The following is a 15,864-nucleotide window of genomic DNA, read 5'->3' as shown; positions in this document are numbered from 1 at the left end:
CGGAACAATATTTACATACTCATTGGTGTCTCTCAAAACTGCGACTAGTAGAATTGGCTTCAGCGATCTTATCAATTAATTAAGTAAGGCATTGTTACGTAATGTCGCATAAAATGTCACGCATTTAATTTCGTGTTAGAACGAAACAGCAAGCTATACCTTATTTGAAGCAGCAGTAAATAAGCTTTCCTGAAATGCACGTTTCCCCCAAGGAAAAGGAAACAACCTCATTGAATGCTTTTAAACTAATATTAATTAGCATACAATATCATCAAAATTTGAACTGCGAATTAAGTGATACCCAAATGATATAAAGTAATGAGGCAAAAATTAACCAAAAAGGTTCCTTGTTATATGGGCAACATCTCCATAAAAATTGGTTGAAAAATAACGAATCTGAGATATGTTACACATATTTAGTGAACACTGATTGAAGTGAATTAAATGGAATTTTTTTCTTTCATAATGAAGTTTGAGTGGTGTGTATTTACCTTCAAGAAAATGCTCTTAACAAAAATGGTGTGGGGCACCCTCCCCTCACCCCTGCCACCTCTAGGCAGGCCCCACAGCTAAATGATAAAAGGCATTCATCACAACGTTCAAAGCATTAGCAATAACAAAATAGAACATTTTCTTCCCCCTGTTCTGTTTTCCTATGTACATGTATAACACAACATAAAACTACAGATGGTTACAGAGCAACCAGGAAATCAAAGTTCAAGGATTGGGAAGGTGATATTCTGCACTATGAAAGACTGCAAAGCAGTTCCTCTGCTTAGCAACATGCATATACTTTCCCCCACACTGCGGTGCACTGCAATAGGTTTGCACCTCTACCTCACCCCTACCTTCCTTGTAGCAGACCACACAGTTTCTCTTATGCTCACCCTGAACTGGAATGTGTTCTGTCACAAATTGGCTGGTTTGGGTAGCTGGCCCTCGGGGTCTGCCTGCAGTGGACACAGGAGGGTTGTCATAATGGGGAAAACCACAAATTCCACGAAAACGCACAAATTTGTCCACATTCAGTTTTTAATTCATATCTCAACAAATATTTACAGGAATAACACCTACAATATGCCATTTTAAAGTGTATAGAATGGGCTTCTCAGGAAAAAAAAAATTCATTATTGAAACCCAGGACTTTCCTAAAAAGTAAAATTTAAAACACAAAATAAGTAAGACATAGTGTAAAACTTGAGGTCAAAAGTCACTTTTCCTCACAGGTATAGGTTACTCAAGATTAATTGACAACAGAAGTTAATTATTGACATGTCAGCAACATTTCCTGAAAATCTGAAAGAAAAAGAAAAAATAATGAATTTTTTATGAATTTTTATGTGCACCCATGTCATTCCAAAAAAATTAGCAAAAATTTGTCCACATTCAGTTTTCAATTCATATCTCAACAAATATTTACAGGAATAACACCTATAATATGTCATTTTAAAGTGTATAAAATGGGCTTCTCAGGAAAAAAAAATTCATCATTGAAACCCAGGACTTTCCTAAAAAGTAAAATTTAAAACATAAAATAAGTAAGACATAGCGTAAAACTTGAGGTCAAAGTCACTTTCCCTCACAGGTATAGGTTACTCAAGATTAATTGATAGCAGAAGTTAATTATTAATATGTCACCAACATTTCCTGAAAATCTGAAAGAAAAAGAATAAATAATGAATCTTTTATGAATTTTTATGTGCACCCATGTCATTCCAAAAAATTAGTAGGAAAAAAAAAATGTGTTGGGAAATTCGACTTTATAACAGGAGGATGGGTAGGCCCTGATGTGCTACTGGGCGCATGAATTTGCCTTTTAACATCCCTACTAACTAATGAGAGTCCTCCCTGAGAAAACTAGGACCAAAACACAACTATTCCCACTGACAAAGATAAAAGCAACGAGGTAAAAAAAGTTATTTTTTTTGTTGATATTTTTTAATTTTTAATTTTTTTTGTTTATATTTTTTGAGAAACACAACATCTGAAAACATTGGAATAAACAACAGCAAAATTTACCTGTGGTAATTCTTAGAATGAAACACTGCAAAACAATCCCAACCCTTACTGACATGCATATACTTTTGACATTGAGGGGCATTGCAATAAGATCGAACCCTAAAATCTCCCTTACCCTCTTTATAACATACCACACAGCGTCTCTGAGTGTCAGAGAAAACTGGGATATGGACAGTTGTAAAATCCCCTAGGGTGAAAGGGGGTGATTTCACTGTGGTATTCTCTGGAGGACTACCATAATCGGGGAAACCACAGAGTTGCCTAGCAATTTCTTCCCGGAAATCACCCAAAGAATAATGGGAGGGCCTTTTCAGAGCTTCATCGTCAGGAAACTGAGTCTGATGCTCTTTGAAAAGGATAAAGCCATTGACTACAGCCATGTCAATTAGGTGGAAAACCATAGTTTTCCACCACTTCATGGTCTTACGTAGTACGTTATTTGTGGCTAGAATTTGATCAGAGCGGTCTACCCCATTCATATATTTATTGTAATTAGCAATAACTTTAGGTTGTTGTACTTCCCTTACGGCCCACACATTGACTTCCTTTCTTTTCCTGTCGACAAAACCATGATCATTAGCTCTCTCTATCGTTGATAACAAGGATACTACTTTGCTATCCACCCACTGAAGAACCAAACAAGGAGGGTCCCTTACCCAACGCATAGCACCCCTATTATTTTTAGGAGGAACCCATGGTACATCCTTTTTTAAAGCATCTGGAAAGCCTCTTCTCTTCTCAGAGATGGTACCAGTGGCAGGGACCCCCTGAGCAAACAAATCTTTGAACAATGGGAATGATGTATAAAAGTTATCCACATATAAATGGTAACCCTGATGTAGAAAAGGCCTCATAAGTCTCATCACTACATCATAACCCAACCCAAATTCACTAATTCTCTGCCCTGCGGCTTTGCCAATGTAGACATTGAAGTCTACAGTGTAACCATTTGAACTGTCAGCCAAAACCCACAATTTGATACCCCATCTGGTGGGCTTGTCTTTGATATACTGACGTATACCAGACCTGTGGCGAGACTTAACCATGCGTTCATCAATGGCCAAATTTTGTCGGGGCTGGTACAAGGCAAGACACCTAGATTTAAAATCATTTATAAATGACTCAACTTTACGTAACTTATGGCTTTTATCTTCATTAGCAGGATTTACCACATGCAACATGGCCATTAGGGCTTTGAATCTGGTTCTGGACATGATTGCTCTTGCCCAGAGACCATGATATAGGGTCTTTACGCTCCAATACTTATCAAGATCACCAATCTTGACAAGCCCCATATAAATGAGAAGAGCGATCAGCCGCTTGATTTCATCGGCTGTGGTATCTTGCCAACTACCATCAGGGCTTGTATAACTCTGATGGGACCCAGAATATATATGTTCCCAAGCATAGGTATTAGTATGGGTAACTATATTAGTAATCATTTCATTAGTAAAAAAGAGGTTAAAAAACTCTACCGCCTTTATCATGGTGCCCCTGAGTAAAGGCCGCTCAAAATGAATTCCAGCTGGCCTTGAAGGGGTAAAAGGAGGAATGGGATTTGCGACATCAGGATCATTATAGGATTTGCAGGGGATAGGAGCAGGAGGGGTAGGAGAACGAGAACGATTGCGACCACGACCACGTCCCCGTCCCCGTCGCTGACCACGACCACGACCACGACCACGACCACGACCACGACCACGACCACGACCACGACCACGACCACGACCACGACCCCTGCGGCCAGCTGGACCACTTGAAAGACCTCGAGTAGCAGGAACACCATGAACTTGAGGAGCAGGAACACCAACAGCAGCACCAGCACCATAGAATCTTCCAGGACCTAAAAAAACATAGCAAATATTATAGTTTTGCTTATAAAATCCATAGATCCTGAAGATAAGTTATAATAAACCAAGTAAAAAAACCAGACATATATTTTATTCCTTTCAAAACATTTACTCACCAATAGGAGCGGCAGAACTCACAGGGGGAATTAGACTGGCAGCAGCAGAAGGAGCAGGGGTCCAGCAACTACACATTCAAACAAAAATATAATTTTCAATGAATAAATCAATTATCCTCAACATTTATAGAATAATATCCAACACAAATTCAAGTTATTCTATGGTATACGCATTCGGAAATTATACTTGTTGTTCTAAATTTCGTAGGTTGGAAATATTTCACTCACCAGGAGCCATGGGTTCCTTAGTGGAAGCGCTAGCCTCCTGCGGCCGCTCGTCATCTTCAACTTCTCCCTCGCTAAAAATATAAAATGTACACTGCTTATATTCCGTAAAATACTCAAAATTAACCGAATGAACAAGCGATACTGAACTAAATCGCCAAATCGCCAACGAATGCCAAGCATCCGTCGCGTTCGAAAAATGCATTTCTCCATGGTAACAAACAGCAGCTGATCGAATTACGCGTCTAATATTTCGCTTGTGCAAATAGTTTGAATCGCATCGCATCTCATCGCTAAAAACACACTCTTAGCGTAAATTATTGATTTTCAGAGTCGCAAAACCAATTTGTAATCAAATGTCAAGAAATACGCGAGAAATCAATCACAAAAGGGCAATCTGGGGCGAACAAATTCGCATTTCAAGACAACATGTGCGATGGCGACCATTTCGCAAAGGCCGATATTAACTTCTCACCTCGATCCCCCACTCTCATTTTCCAGCTGCCGGTCTAAATCGCTTTCTTCTCCACTGTCCATACCATCAGCGGAGTCTTCATCTTCAAATATTTTTTCTAAAGCCATTTCTGCGGAGATAAAGCTCAAGCGTGGACGCTTCGACGATGAAGCCATCTTCAACGGTGAAATTTTAGTACTCAAATTAGCGTTGTGTAGTACACATTAAACTGTAGCCCTCCAAACTCGCCACATGATTTGTTCAACCTTTTAACGTCATAAACACCAAATTTGGAAGGAATCGGAAGTAACGCAATATTCGACGAGACCACCGGAAATTATGGGTGGAATTCCACCCATAACCGCAGGGGGCTGCCGGGATAGGGTTTCTCCTCTCTGAAGTCACCCAGTGAATATTCTGAAGTCCCTTTTGACTGTAGGATTATCTGGATTGTTCTTCTATTGATCTCTGAAATGAATAAAACTGTTGACAACACCAATGTCAATAAGGTGAAAAAAGGTGTCTTCCACCACCTCGTACATTTGCGTTGCACATTGTGGGTGGCCAGTATCTGGTCAGATCGGTCCACAGCATTCATATACTGATTGTACATTGCAAGAGTTACCTCTACTGAGTTCCACACACCATCAGCAGTTTTTACTCTATGCTTTACCTGACCAGGGTTATTAGCATTACCAGTGGTGCTGATCATAGATACTACTTTACTGTCCACCCACTGCAAGATCAAGCAGGGTGGATCCCTCTGCCACCGCATAGTACCCCTGGCTTTGTTCTTTCCCCATTCACTTCCTTTCTTGAAATTTTCTGGCATGTCTTTCCTGGTTTGCAAAATGGTACCTGTAGCAATGACTCCATGCTGAAATAAATGCTTAATGAGATGAACTGAAGTATATAAATTGTCAATAAACAAGTGATAACCTTGATTATAGTAGGGACTAGTAAGTCTTACCACAACATCATGCCCAAGCCTGAATTTACTGATCTCTCTTGCAGCATCTTTTCCAATGTAAATATTGAAATCTACTGTATAATCATTAGAACTATCAGCGACTACCCACAGTTTTATTCCCCACTTAATTGGTTTGTCCTTCGTGTACTGCCGGATGCCAGACCTGTGACGCGACCTGACCATACGCTCATCAACGGCCACCTGTTTTCTGGAATGATACAAAGCGACACATCTAGATTTAAAATAGTTAACAAAGGACTCTACTTTACGTAACTTGTCTCCGGGGGTGTCAGTTGCAGGATCTACAACATGCAAGAAGGCCATGAGCCCTTGAAATCGTATTCTGGGCATGATGGATCTTGCCCAAAGACCATGGTAGAGGGTCTTGGTATTCCAATACCTGTTTACAGTGATACCTATTTTCACTAAACCAAAATAGATCAGAAGGGCTATCAACCGTTATATCTCCTCCGGTGTTGTGTCTTTCCATAATATATCAGCTTGAGCTTAAAAGATGAGTGTGAAGAACATGTGGCAGATGCACATTCCTAAGGTATGATTCGCTCTAAAAATACTGTAAAAAAATTAACTCAAACTTCAAATCTTGCGCACAATAATTATCAATTTACTTTTGATTTTTTCTTTTAGAAATGTTAGCCAATTTCAAGGAAGTAGATTAAACAAAGCAAACTGTGATAAATTATGTTTATACAAATTGTATTTCAACCTTGAAGTGCATTCAAAACAACAAACTTGATGTTCTGTGTCGCCATGAATGAAGCTGGCATTGTGTGGTCTGGTAACACAGACCACGCACAGGTCAGTGGGAACACTGGCACTTTCTCCTTCTCCTTTCCTTCTTATTCCTCCTCCTCCTCTTCATCTTCCTCGTAATCTTGGTCCTCCTCCACATCATCTTCTCCAACAAATTCCCACTACCATTCTTCTCCCCACTCCTCTTTGCCCCAGTATTCAATCCCTCCCTCTTCCTCCTCGTTCACTTCCTCTCCTCTCTCCTCATTATCCTGGCCACTGGGCAACACTTCGGTAGATGTAATTGCCTTGATCCTGAACTTTAGTATTAAATATAGTTTATTTACAATGATAAGCGGTTGCTAACTCACCATCTGAAAAGAATAGATGATCTTCTGAATCTGAAATGATCTCGGTTTCAGCGGAGTGATAACTGCTGTTATAATCGCTCTGACCCTCAGGGTCTTCTTCTCTGGTGATAGGGCCGCCAATAAACCCCATCCCCATGTTAATTTTCGTTCTTCTTCTAATTGAAATAATTAAAAACAAAAAGTAGAATGTTAAATGGAATACTAAAATTTCTTCTATTTTTTAAACTGTTCAAACTCCACTTTGCAAAGTAATATATTTTTAGTTACCTGTTGAATCCCTTTCTCTCTTAACTCCTATGAATTCAGAAATAATATGATAAATTAATAAATCTTATCAATTACCTTGTCAAATTTTGAACATTTTTATCAAATTATGCCATTTACTTAGGGTTTAGAGTAGTAGTTTACCTTGATTCAGTCCACTTAGTCCAGAACTTCCTGGAACAGGAAATATCTCACTAGTAAAATAAAATAAAATTCAATGATGACTTTGGTTTACAGACTCGATTTATCCTTTCAAACTCCTTGCTTTTCTGCTACTTTTCTCCAAAACCGAATACTGCTTATCATGAGTCAAGAATATGAGATGCTCTGATAAAAAGTAGTCAAACAGGGACATCAAAATCTAGACTAAATACTTTTTGCTATTGTGTATGATCCGTCAAGTTGGAAATGTCAGCTATTTTATCGAGAGTGAATGTAGCTCATTTCAATCAACCACCGGCGGATTTACTAGCTTCTACTGTGAGCTATGATGTGCTGTTTGACTAAGAAATACTTTTGTGTTTACAAACGCAAATAGGTCGCAGGCAGAAGTACTTAATGCGGGTGCATTTACTTCTCACTTACCAAGCCTCGTGCTTCCTCCATGATTGATGAACTGTTACCAGTATCAGTGTCAAATTACCAGGTTCCAGTGTTATATAATTTTGAGGCAAAAATGAAAAGATTGTTGTCCAGAACATGCTAACAGGTTCAAGGCTTATTAGCAATCTTGGCAAGACGCGAGGCTAGTTCAAAAGGGCGACTGGGTGAAAGATCACTGAGTAAAGCCCTTTTAAGTATGGTTATTTCAGTGATACCAACCCTAGGGATGCACACAATCAGCGCGATCTAAAATTGAGGCGTATGGAACTTTCGGTCCAAATCAAAGTGGCTTGAATGCTGATCTTTTTTTGAGGAAAATAATGAATAAAAAAAGGGGTCAGAAAAGAGAAATAAAAGAATATCACTCATTCGAGTTGGTCATTGCTGTTGGTCTATTGGTCTATTGGTCTGTTGGTCTATTGGTTGTTGGTCATTCTTATATTTGGTGGCTCCTAAAGGAGCCTTTTGTTTAAGTGACTACCCAGCGGTAGGTCACTGTTGTCGTGCGCTCCTTGGGCTTTCGCTCGGCTTGCTTGTTCCGCTCACGGTGGAATGAGACCTTAAAAAGAGTAAAAACCGCATTTTTGTTCCATTGAAAGATGGAAATACGGGCTGGTTTTCATCTACTCCGATGCCTGGCACCTGGCTTGTTACCTCTTGAATGAAGACATTCATCCTATTGTGTAAATTACTTGTGAGAACTGCTTGAGCATTACCATGAATGTGAAATGTTTTATGTTCCCTAACGTTGACAACAAACCTGTCATCTTCTTTTGAGGCTCTTCTGAACTCTTTCAATGTCAGGTTTGCTAAGACACCTGCACGGTTAGCATTATCAATTGATATTTGAACGAGAAGGAAATCACGCAGAGGGTATACTGGCTTTGTGTAATTACTACACGGTGAGTACCACTTAGCTTTCCAAGCAAGATGACAGCATTCCTTGACACCTTGCTGTTTTCGAATTCTACAAATTTATCTAGGGTTATCAGCTCATGCCTTTCCTCCTCTTGAGTTTCCCATTTCCATTGTAGGCTTGATCGTTTGTAAGAAGATTACCATTGTCTCACTCTTTCCTTCACCTGGGTCACCAACTCACTACTGACTAGAATTTCGTCTGGCTTCTCAGACAAAAGGAAGCCGTATAAATGACCTAGGCTCGTAAAGTAAGACTTGATGGTTTCGGGCAAATACTTCTATTAAGCATGACTTACAAATTTCTCCTTGATGAGAACAAAACCCAGCAGATTTTCTAAATTTTTCTCAGTGTCAATAATAGGTAGGATTCTATTGATTTGTGCTGCATGCTGTTTCACAGTTTTACTATCTTTCTTTTCACCATCAGGTGATTGCAGCCATTTTGCAAAGTTAACTAATAAAGCAGGCGCACCACTCTCGTCATCTTCCCACATAGATTCTCCATTTTCCACCATTCCTATACTTTCGCCAACCCCCTCCTGTACATCGACTGCAATCACATCATCAGAACTGAGCCTTGCCCTCTTTGGCAACACAGCTTCTTCAGCAACTTCTCCCCTCGGTCTATTTTTGACTACCTGAACTGAATAGGATCTCTTTTCTTTAAGAAAGCTTTCTTCAGCAGGCTTTTATACTCGTTAGATGAAGGATTAACTCCATGCACTTTTTTTATATGTGCCGCCAACCTTTCTACACAAGCTGAGCACCCTGCCAAAGGAAAGATGAATTTTTTGTGATAATTCTTGTAGACTTTTATCGGTTTATCTCCATGGTGTTTTCTCTTCCTATTTCCAGCCTTTGCACTATCTTGACTCTTGAATGTGTACTGTTTCCGCAACTTAAAGTTTGTGACAGCTGCTCGAGACTGAGATAAAGACCAGTGATGAACCTGTTTTAGATGCCTTGAGATATGTACAACTTGCTTTCTATAGTAAGGGACTGGATACTTCTGAGTCATTTTCACCTGCATTACTGAAAACACCTTCAACACATTCATTGCATGACTGAAAACACACACCTTATCCATCTTCGCGTCTTCATCTTCCCTTTTAGGCACATATTCATAGCCTGACCCACAATCTTCATCCACCTCATCCCTCCCTTTACCTCCCTGCACGAGATCTCCTAAATTTTCTTCACCTTGGCTCACTGCAGGCTCTTGCCATGGCTGGTACATCCTTGACAAGCTCTCAGTCCACATTTTCCGAAGTTCAAAGGCCTTCTCAGATAACTGGAAGCAAGACAAAAAACATTAAATGAGCATTGTAAGTGAACAGTCAACAAATCAGAAAGATAGCCAGCAGAAAATATTACAATTTTATCCTTTACTTATTAATTAAATCTCAGACTTTCAAACAAACTCATACCATCGTTATTCTATTATCAACAAACATGCCAAATTATCCATATGGCAAAAACTTTTAAAAAGAAAATCCCTATGAAATACAAGCAATGAAAATACAACATTCAAAACAGTATACTTTCACTTTAAAGAATAACTATTTCCAAAATGGCGTCCAAACAATATTGTACTGTAATGCAAATAATCTGAAATAATTAATAAGAGCTGGATAAGACAAGCATTACTGCGTGCTTAATGGGTCTATATATGTATCAGAGTATTCTAACACAAAATGATGGCGAGGAAAACAGTTTGCGACCTGTTTGTTATAAATTAGATCTAGATCTGATTAGATTTAGATCTTTGTTTTGTTGACATACACAGATGTGTAAAGCCATACTTGCGAACAGATCACCCGAATTATACTGAGAATACTTACCACTTCTGCTTTCTCTTTGTTTCCACGTCTGATTGCCTGCATTTGCAAAGCCTTTAAGTCCTTTAGTCTTGCTATGAACATGTGATAATCCACGATGAGAAATTGTTTGCTTTGCTGAAATGCGAGTTTCGCCCACCACGTGCTCGAACGCTATTTCATATAACAGTTTCAATCTGTCGCCAAGTCACGCAAACTTGCAGTTTCCGATGCTTTTCATTACTGCAAACACGTCTCCATAGATTGTTTGATTGTTTTGTTGGGTCAAAGCGTGCTCTGTAGTTTACGTTTGATTGTTTTATTAATTCTAAGCGCGCTTTGTAGTTTATGTTTGATTGATTTTTTAGTTCTAAAGACACTCTAGTTTACGTTTGATTGTTTCGTTAAGTCTAAGCGTGCTCCGTAGTTTACGTTTGATTGTTTTGTCAGTTTTAAGCGCGCTTTGTAGTTTACGTTTGATTGTTTTGTCAGTTGTAAGCGCGCTCTATAGTTTACGTTTGATCCTACAGATCCCAAGAGTCCTTTTTTCTTTCTGGTACGTCTTCGTTTGGTCCTACCACCTCCGCCGCTAGCACCAGCCACGACCAAATCCTTGGCAGCAGATCCCAGAGTCTTCAAGACGCTCCTGCTCCTGCTCCTACCGCTCCTTCTTGCTTTGCTTTTTCCAGTGGGCACCCAACTTTCCCATCCTTTGGCGCGCCTTAGGTTTTTCACGTACTGCGGTGTACGTTTGATCTTCTTCATGGTCCTGGTGATGGCATCTTGAAAATTGGCAATTCCTCCCAGCTGGACTTTCTCTTTTTCACGGGTGATGGAGGCGGTGTGACAGAACTTGGTGGAGGTAGCAGCGGCGGTGGTGGTGGTGTGGCTGCATGTTTGACTGGAATGGTCGTCACAGGCGTTCGTTTCACCACAGGTGCAGGTACTTGCTTGGAAGCAGGTTCTTTCTTGACAGGAGGGCGTGGTTCTTTGCTTTGATGAATAAGTCGTTTGAGAAGTTTCTGCTGCACGGGGGTCACCAAATCACCTTCTTCATGGGCTAAAGCTTTTTTCAATTCTTTGGGATCGGCATTGACCAATAAGGAGGTGGGAAGTTGCCTCATTCTCTTAATGTACATTTCCACTTTCAGATCGATCTGTTTGACGGCTGCTGTCTTGAAGGCTGGAGCGGTGCCGGTGTCGTTGAGAATAGACATTTTCGAAGACATCAATTTAGCGGCAGCAGTCAACGTGGGATCTTCTACCAACCATTGTTTGAAAAAATTCACGGCGGCAGGATCTTCCGCGGGGACCATAAACATCTTTTCGTAAGACATTTTTGTTTAGTGACAACAAGATTTGACCACGGTATTTAACCCATTCCACAATCGTCCACCACCTTTCTGACTGATTAAGGCCATCCGTCTCTTTTTAAGTGATATGGCACGGTTTCCAATGTTCCTCAAGGTTTGTTTGAAAGGTCTCAATCTGGCCATGGTAATGGGTGACACCGGTACATTGTTCTTGAGTAAATTCAAGACGATCTCACTCACGGCATTGATCTGATCTTTGTTGGCGTGTTTGAGAGGACCTTTCCGTATATTCTGTTTGGCGACTCTTGTAATGGCTTGCAGAAACGGTTTCTGTCTACGAATCCTACCCATCTTTTTTAATTGCTGACTCGACTAGAAGTTCTACTCACTTTAGGCGTACCGCCGTCTTTATATGTGGTTGTTATGGTATTGGTATTAGGACACCTGCAATTTGTCTTCCGCGACTTTTTTCAATATTGTCCTGTTGCTATCGTTGAAGTTCACGCAACAATTCTTGCCGTCTTCTGTTTCGTCAGGTACGACTTGTATTACTGCTCCCACCACTTGTATCGCTCTCTCCTGCACCACTTCCTCCGCTTCCGCCACCGCCTGCCGCTGGGAGAGGGGCCTGCTGCCGCCTGGTCGCGCCTGCAGGGCTCGCCCGTCCACGTCCACGTCCATGACAACTTCTTCGGGACGAATTTGAAGATCCAAAGGAGATGTCCAGGGAACTGGGCGCACTGGAGGAGCAATCTGGTACGACAAGTCTTCCTCTTCCTCCGGGTCGTCCCGCCGTACGTCGAGTTCTGGCCATGTAGGCCATAGGATTGATGCCTTGCGCGCGGACTTGCTCTCCGGCCAGATTCAAGAGTGACATGGGGCGTCGTCCTCGTCTGGGTGTGGGTGAAGGTGTGGGCAGAGGTGAGGGCGAAGGTGTGCGTGCCGGCGGAGGTGAGAGTGAAAACTGGGTCTCAAAGGACATGTCCGATCCTGAACTGAAGCCAGCAAGTGTGGAGGTACAAGGTCCTGGCGGCGGTTGCGGCGAAGACGAGTTCCCAGGCGGTCCATACAAAATGTCGTAGGGATTAAATCCAGATGCGGAAGCGGCTTGAGCTACCAGATCTAATTCGGTATCGCTCATATTCCTCAATTCGGAGGGTGATTGTATGGTTGGATTACTACTCATGTTTTCTTCTTGCAATACATGGTGGTGTAGCCTTCGTCGTTCAATATATTGGTCTTTAACCTTTGACTGTCTGAGGAGCTGGGGTGTAAATCAAACATTAAATACCCATACGGTCTTTCTGTGGCATCTCTGTATATTTCCAAGACTTGTTTGAACTCTTGCGGGAAGGCTTGCTGGGCTAGAATACGTACGGCCAGTTGATCTCTGGGGTTCTTGAAGGCTATAATGTAATGGGCGTTTCTGGAGATGGTTTTGGCGTGTCGTCCTTTGGAAAACATGTCCTGGGTCATGTACACCACCGTGATGCCTTTATGATGCGAATCCCTGGTGAAGAGATGTAACACGCGTTTGTCATTGCTTCCTTCTTTCATCAGATCATCGAGAACCAGGATTCCACCTTTGGTTTTCTTGAACCATTTATCCAATAAGGAAGTGTCTGGGATTCCCTAGTAAAAATGAATCCCTTGTTGCTTGCGCATCCGGGTAAAGGTGGTGGGTTGATCGGCTCCATAGCAATAGACGACAGGGTTTTAAGGTGGATCAAACAAGCATTTGCGTTCTTTCAGCATCCGTTCGACAAAGACTGTTTTACTGCAACTGGAAGGTCCTACCACCATGATACTACATGGTGTTTTAAATTTAAACATGTTACAGAGAGCCATGGTGTGGAACTATATAGGACAAAAGTGATTTTTATTTATATATCCAACTCACAACATTTCTTATTACATTAAGTACAGGTTTTAAGATTCGTGACTCTTGGTTTCAATAGAGGTTTGACCATTTCTCCTACTAAATGATCGTTATGTACATAATCTCCTTTTTTGAATAGACCGATGAAATCATCCATGCTTTGACCTCTGGCTTTCATTTTCAAATACATCAAGGCGTATTGCCCGCACGACTGGGAGTTCATCTCTTGCAAGGTGATGGCGTTGCCGGTGATCTGATGAAAGTGTTCGCATACCCATTTGTACACGTCCGAGGGTCTGTACCATTTCAAGGGGAGCCCGTAACTGTCCATGATTTCACATCTGTGTTTTTGGGTAAAGATAGCTAGCCAATGGGCACCTGGTTTATCGATAGGATCCGTGTTGACAATGTAGGCTCTCTTTTTCCAGAGTTCAGGGACGCATGGTAATTCGTCAGAAGCAAAGACGCCGGCGAACATAGGTGCCAGACACGGATCTTGTTTGGCGAGATACGATAACTGCTGTGTGGTAAAGGGTACAAACTCCATTTTTTCACAATCTGCCTGCCACTGTTTGACCGTAAATGTCGTACTGGGTGCTGCCAGTGGGATTTATCTTGATGGTGTTCTCAAACTCTCCGTAGACAATGATGGTCAGCAAGGAGTTGACGGCTGTTTTTCTGAAGGAGATGTTGACGCCTCCTCCTTGTCTGGGTTTCAATTAAACACTGTCGGCGCATCCAGAAGCCACGTTGTCCCACATGAAGAGCGTGGTATTTCTGTTATGTTCCCAATGTTCTGGTTTGATCTCCCTTTAAACTTGCAACAATTCCCCATGAGAAGTCTGTTGTACCCTTCCATGTCTTTATCTGCATCGTTACTGTTCAATTCCAAGGTGGTGTACAGGTATTCTTCTCCTTCAATGACCTGCTTGATACTGGTGATGTGATTTTTTTGAAAACTGAAGGGGTTAAACTCGTAATGTCCTCCAAATGCAGACTGATAGACCAGTCCTACCACGACACGATGTGGGACTCTTCTGGTGAACACATCCGTGGCCTGAAATTCCGTATCATTCTTTTGAACGGTGAAGGTCCTCACCTCAGATCGTACGGTGGGAATAAAGACATTTTTGTTTTCTTTCAATCTTTTCCTAGCAATTTCGTTGTAGATATCCGACCTGACTTTGACCATGCAGGCAAAGAATTTCATGTTGAAAGATTTCAAGACAGGCTTTGCAGAACTTGAAGTCAATCTCATCAGAAAGAACTTGGGGTCGTTGAGGGTAAATCTCGTCTTCAGATCCACTCCGGGGATAAGCATTCTACCTGAATTCAGCAAATCACAATGAGGCATGCCAAACAATTAAAGGACTTTTCCATCGACAGTTCTAGCTTGCATGAGTTTCATATTGTCCACGGCTTTTCGACATTCCTTGGGCATGGCTTTGTAATCTGCATGAGTGCCGGTCCATTCATTGTCTGACAGTGTGCTGGGGGGATGATCTACAGCCGAGTAATACCCTTGAGCCTGTAAAAATGTTTCCTCATCTTCAGTGCCGTAATTGAGAATGGTTTCAATGTAGGCCTTGTAAGCGTAGGTATCTGTTTGCTCGGTGGTGAGGGTGCCGTTGACGTAGATGGACGGTTGCTTGAAGATGGTATGGAACGCGTTATTGGCCATCCACACATTATCCCCTTTTGCTACATTGGCATTGTCAGCACTGTCCTTGAGAGAGAGTTCAATGTGGAAATAACTGCGGGTGAAATCGATGAATTCCCGGCTGCCAGGCAGAACAAATTGCACGGGGGTCGTGCTTTCAATGGTAGGGTTGATTTCCACGATACAGTAGGAATTGTAGGCGACGTTGGTAGGCGGAACAGTGAAAAGATCCAACGCGCTGTCGGACACTTTAGCAGAATGACTGTGGGCAGCCGATGCCTCGCTACCTCCAAAGACGACACTCATGATTGAGTCAGAATGATGTGAAAGGAGTCATACAGAAAGCTTTTTATACTTCCCAAGGTGCAGTGATACGGTGGTAATGACCTCTTGCTCCTATGGCTCCCATTCTTTTATATCTTTTATCTTTTCCCAGAGACACTCCAAAGTCCAGGAGGGCCTTGATTCCACGCCCCGATTGTCCGGTCGAGAAGGCCTTGTACAGAGCGTCTTTCATTCCTCTACCTAGCTGCCATCGTTGCCGCCAACGCGGTAGACGACGCACCACATGCATGCTACCACCTCTTTGTCCCGCCAGTCTCATCATGTAACCTTGATTCCTAAAAGGATTTGAATATCTCAGCAACGGAAT

At 41.7% G+C, this 15,864-nt stretch overlaps 2 protein-coding genes and 1 pseudogene across 2 annotated transcripts; all 3 read right to left on the bottom strand.

Moving 5' to 3' along the window:
• Nucleotides 1-717: 717 nt before the first annotated feature.
• On the bottom strand, nt 718-4,840 carry LOC136279556 (piggyBac transposable element-derived protein 4-like). Its single transcript, XM_066163502.1, has 4 exons — nt 4,686-4,840; nt 4,214-4,284; nt 2,135-3,862; nt 718-848 (listed from the first exon to the last, which is right to left on the bottom strand). The coding sequence occupies exons 1-4, from the start codon at nt 4,838-4,840 to the stop codon at nt 718-720; spliced, it is 2,085 nt and encodes a 694-aa protein (XP_066019599.1).
• Nucleotides 4,841-5,122: 282 nt separating this feature from the next.
• Nucleotides 5,123-6,894, bottom strand: LOC131786540 (piggyBac transposable element-derived protein 4-like; annotated as a pseudogene).
• A 7,373-nt stretch (nt 6,895-14,267) lies between these two features.
• Nucleotides 14,268-15,518, bottom strand: LOC131786541 (uncharacterized protein F54H12.2-like). Its single transcript, XM_066163501.1, has 2 exons — nt 14,981-15,518; nt 14,268-14,878 (listed from the first exon to the last, which is right to left on the bottom strand). The coding sequence occupies exons 1-2, from the start codon at nt 15,516-15,518 to the stop codon at nt 14,268-14,270; spliced, it is 1,149 nt and encodes a 382-aa protein (XP_066019598.1).
• Nucleotides 15,519-15,864: the final 346 nt, after the last annotated feature.

The sequence above is a fragment of the Pocillopora verrucosa genome, chromosome 3 (assembly GCF_036669915.1).
Source record: "Pocillopora verrucosa isolate sample1 chromosome 3, ASM3666991v2, whole genome shotgun sequence".
Taxonomy (NCBI): Eukaryota; Metazoa; Cnidaria; class Anthozoa; order Scleractinia; family Pocilloporidae; genus Pocillopora; species Pocillopora verrucosa.
This window is presented reverse-complemented; position numbering and strand designations above follow the sequence as displayed.

Bases quoted from the DNA above. Each gene is read 5' to 3' on its own strand.
- LOC136279556 (XM_066163502.1), bottom strand. From the start codon at position 4,840: ATGGCTTCATCGTCGAAGCGTCCACGCTTGAGCTTTATCTCCGCAGAA. The intron at 4,285-4,685 runs GTGAGAAGTTAA...TTATATTTTTAG, and splicing joins AATGAGAGTGGGGGATCGAG to CGAGGGAGAAGTTGAAGATG. The intron at 849-2,134 runs GTAAGGGAGATT...GCTACAAGGAAG, and splicing joins TGTGGTATGTTATAAAGAGG to GTAGGGGTGAGGTAGAGGTG.
- LOC131786541 (XM_066163501.1), bottom strand. From the start codon at position 15,518: ATGAGTGTCGTCTTTGGAGGTAGCGAGGCATCGGCTGCCCACAGTCAT. The intron at 14,879-14,980 runs GTCGAAAAGCCG...TGCTGAATTCAG, and splicing joins CAAAGCCATGCCCAAGGAAT to GTAGAATGCTTATCCCCGGA.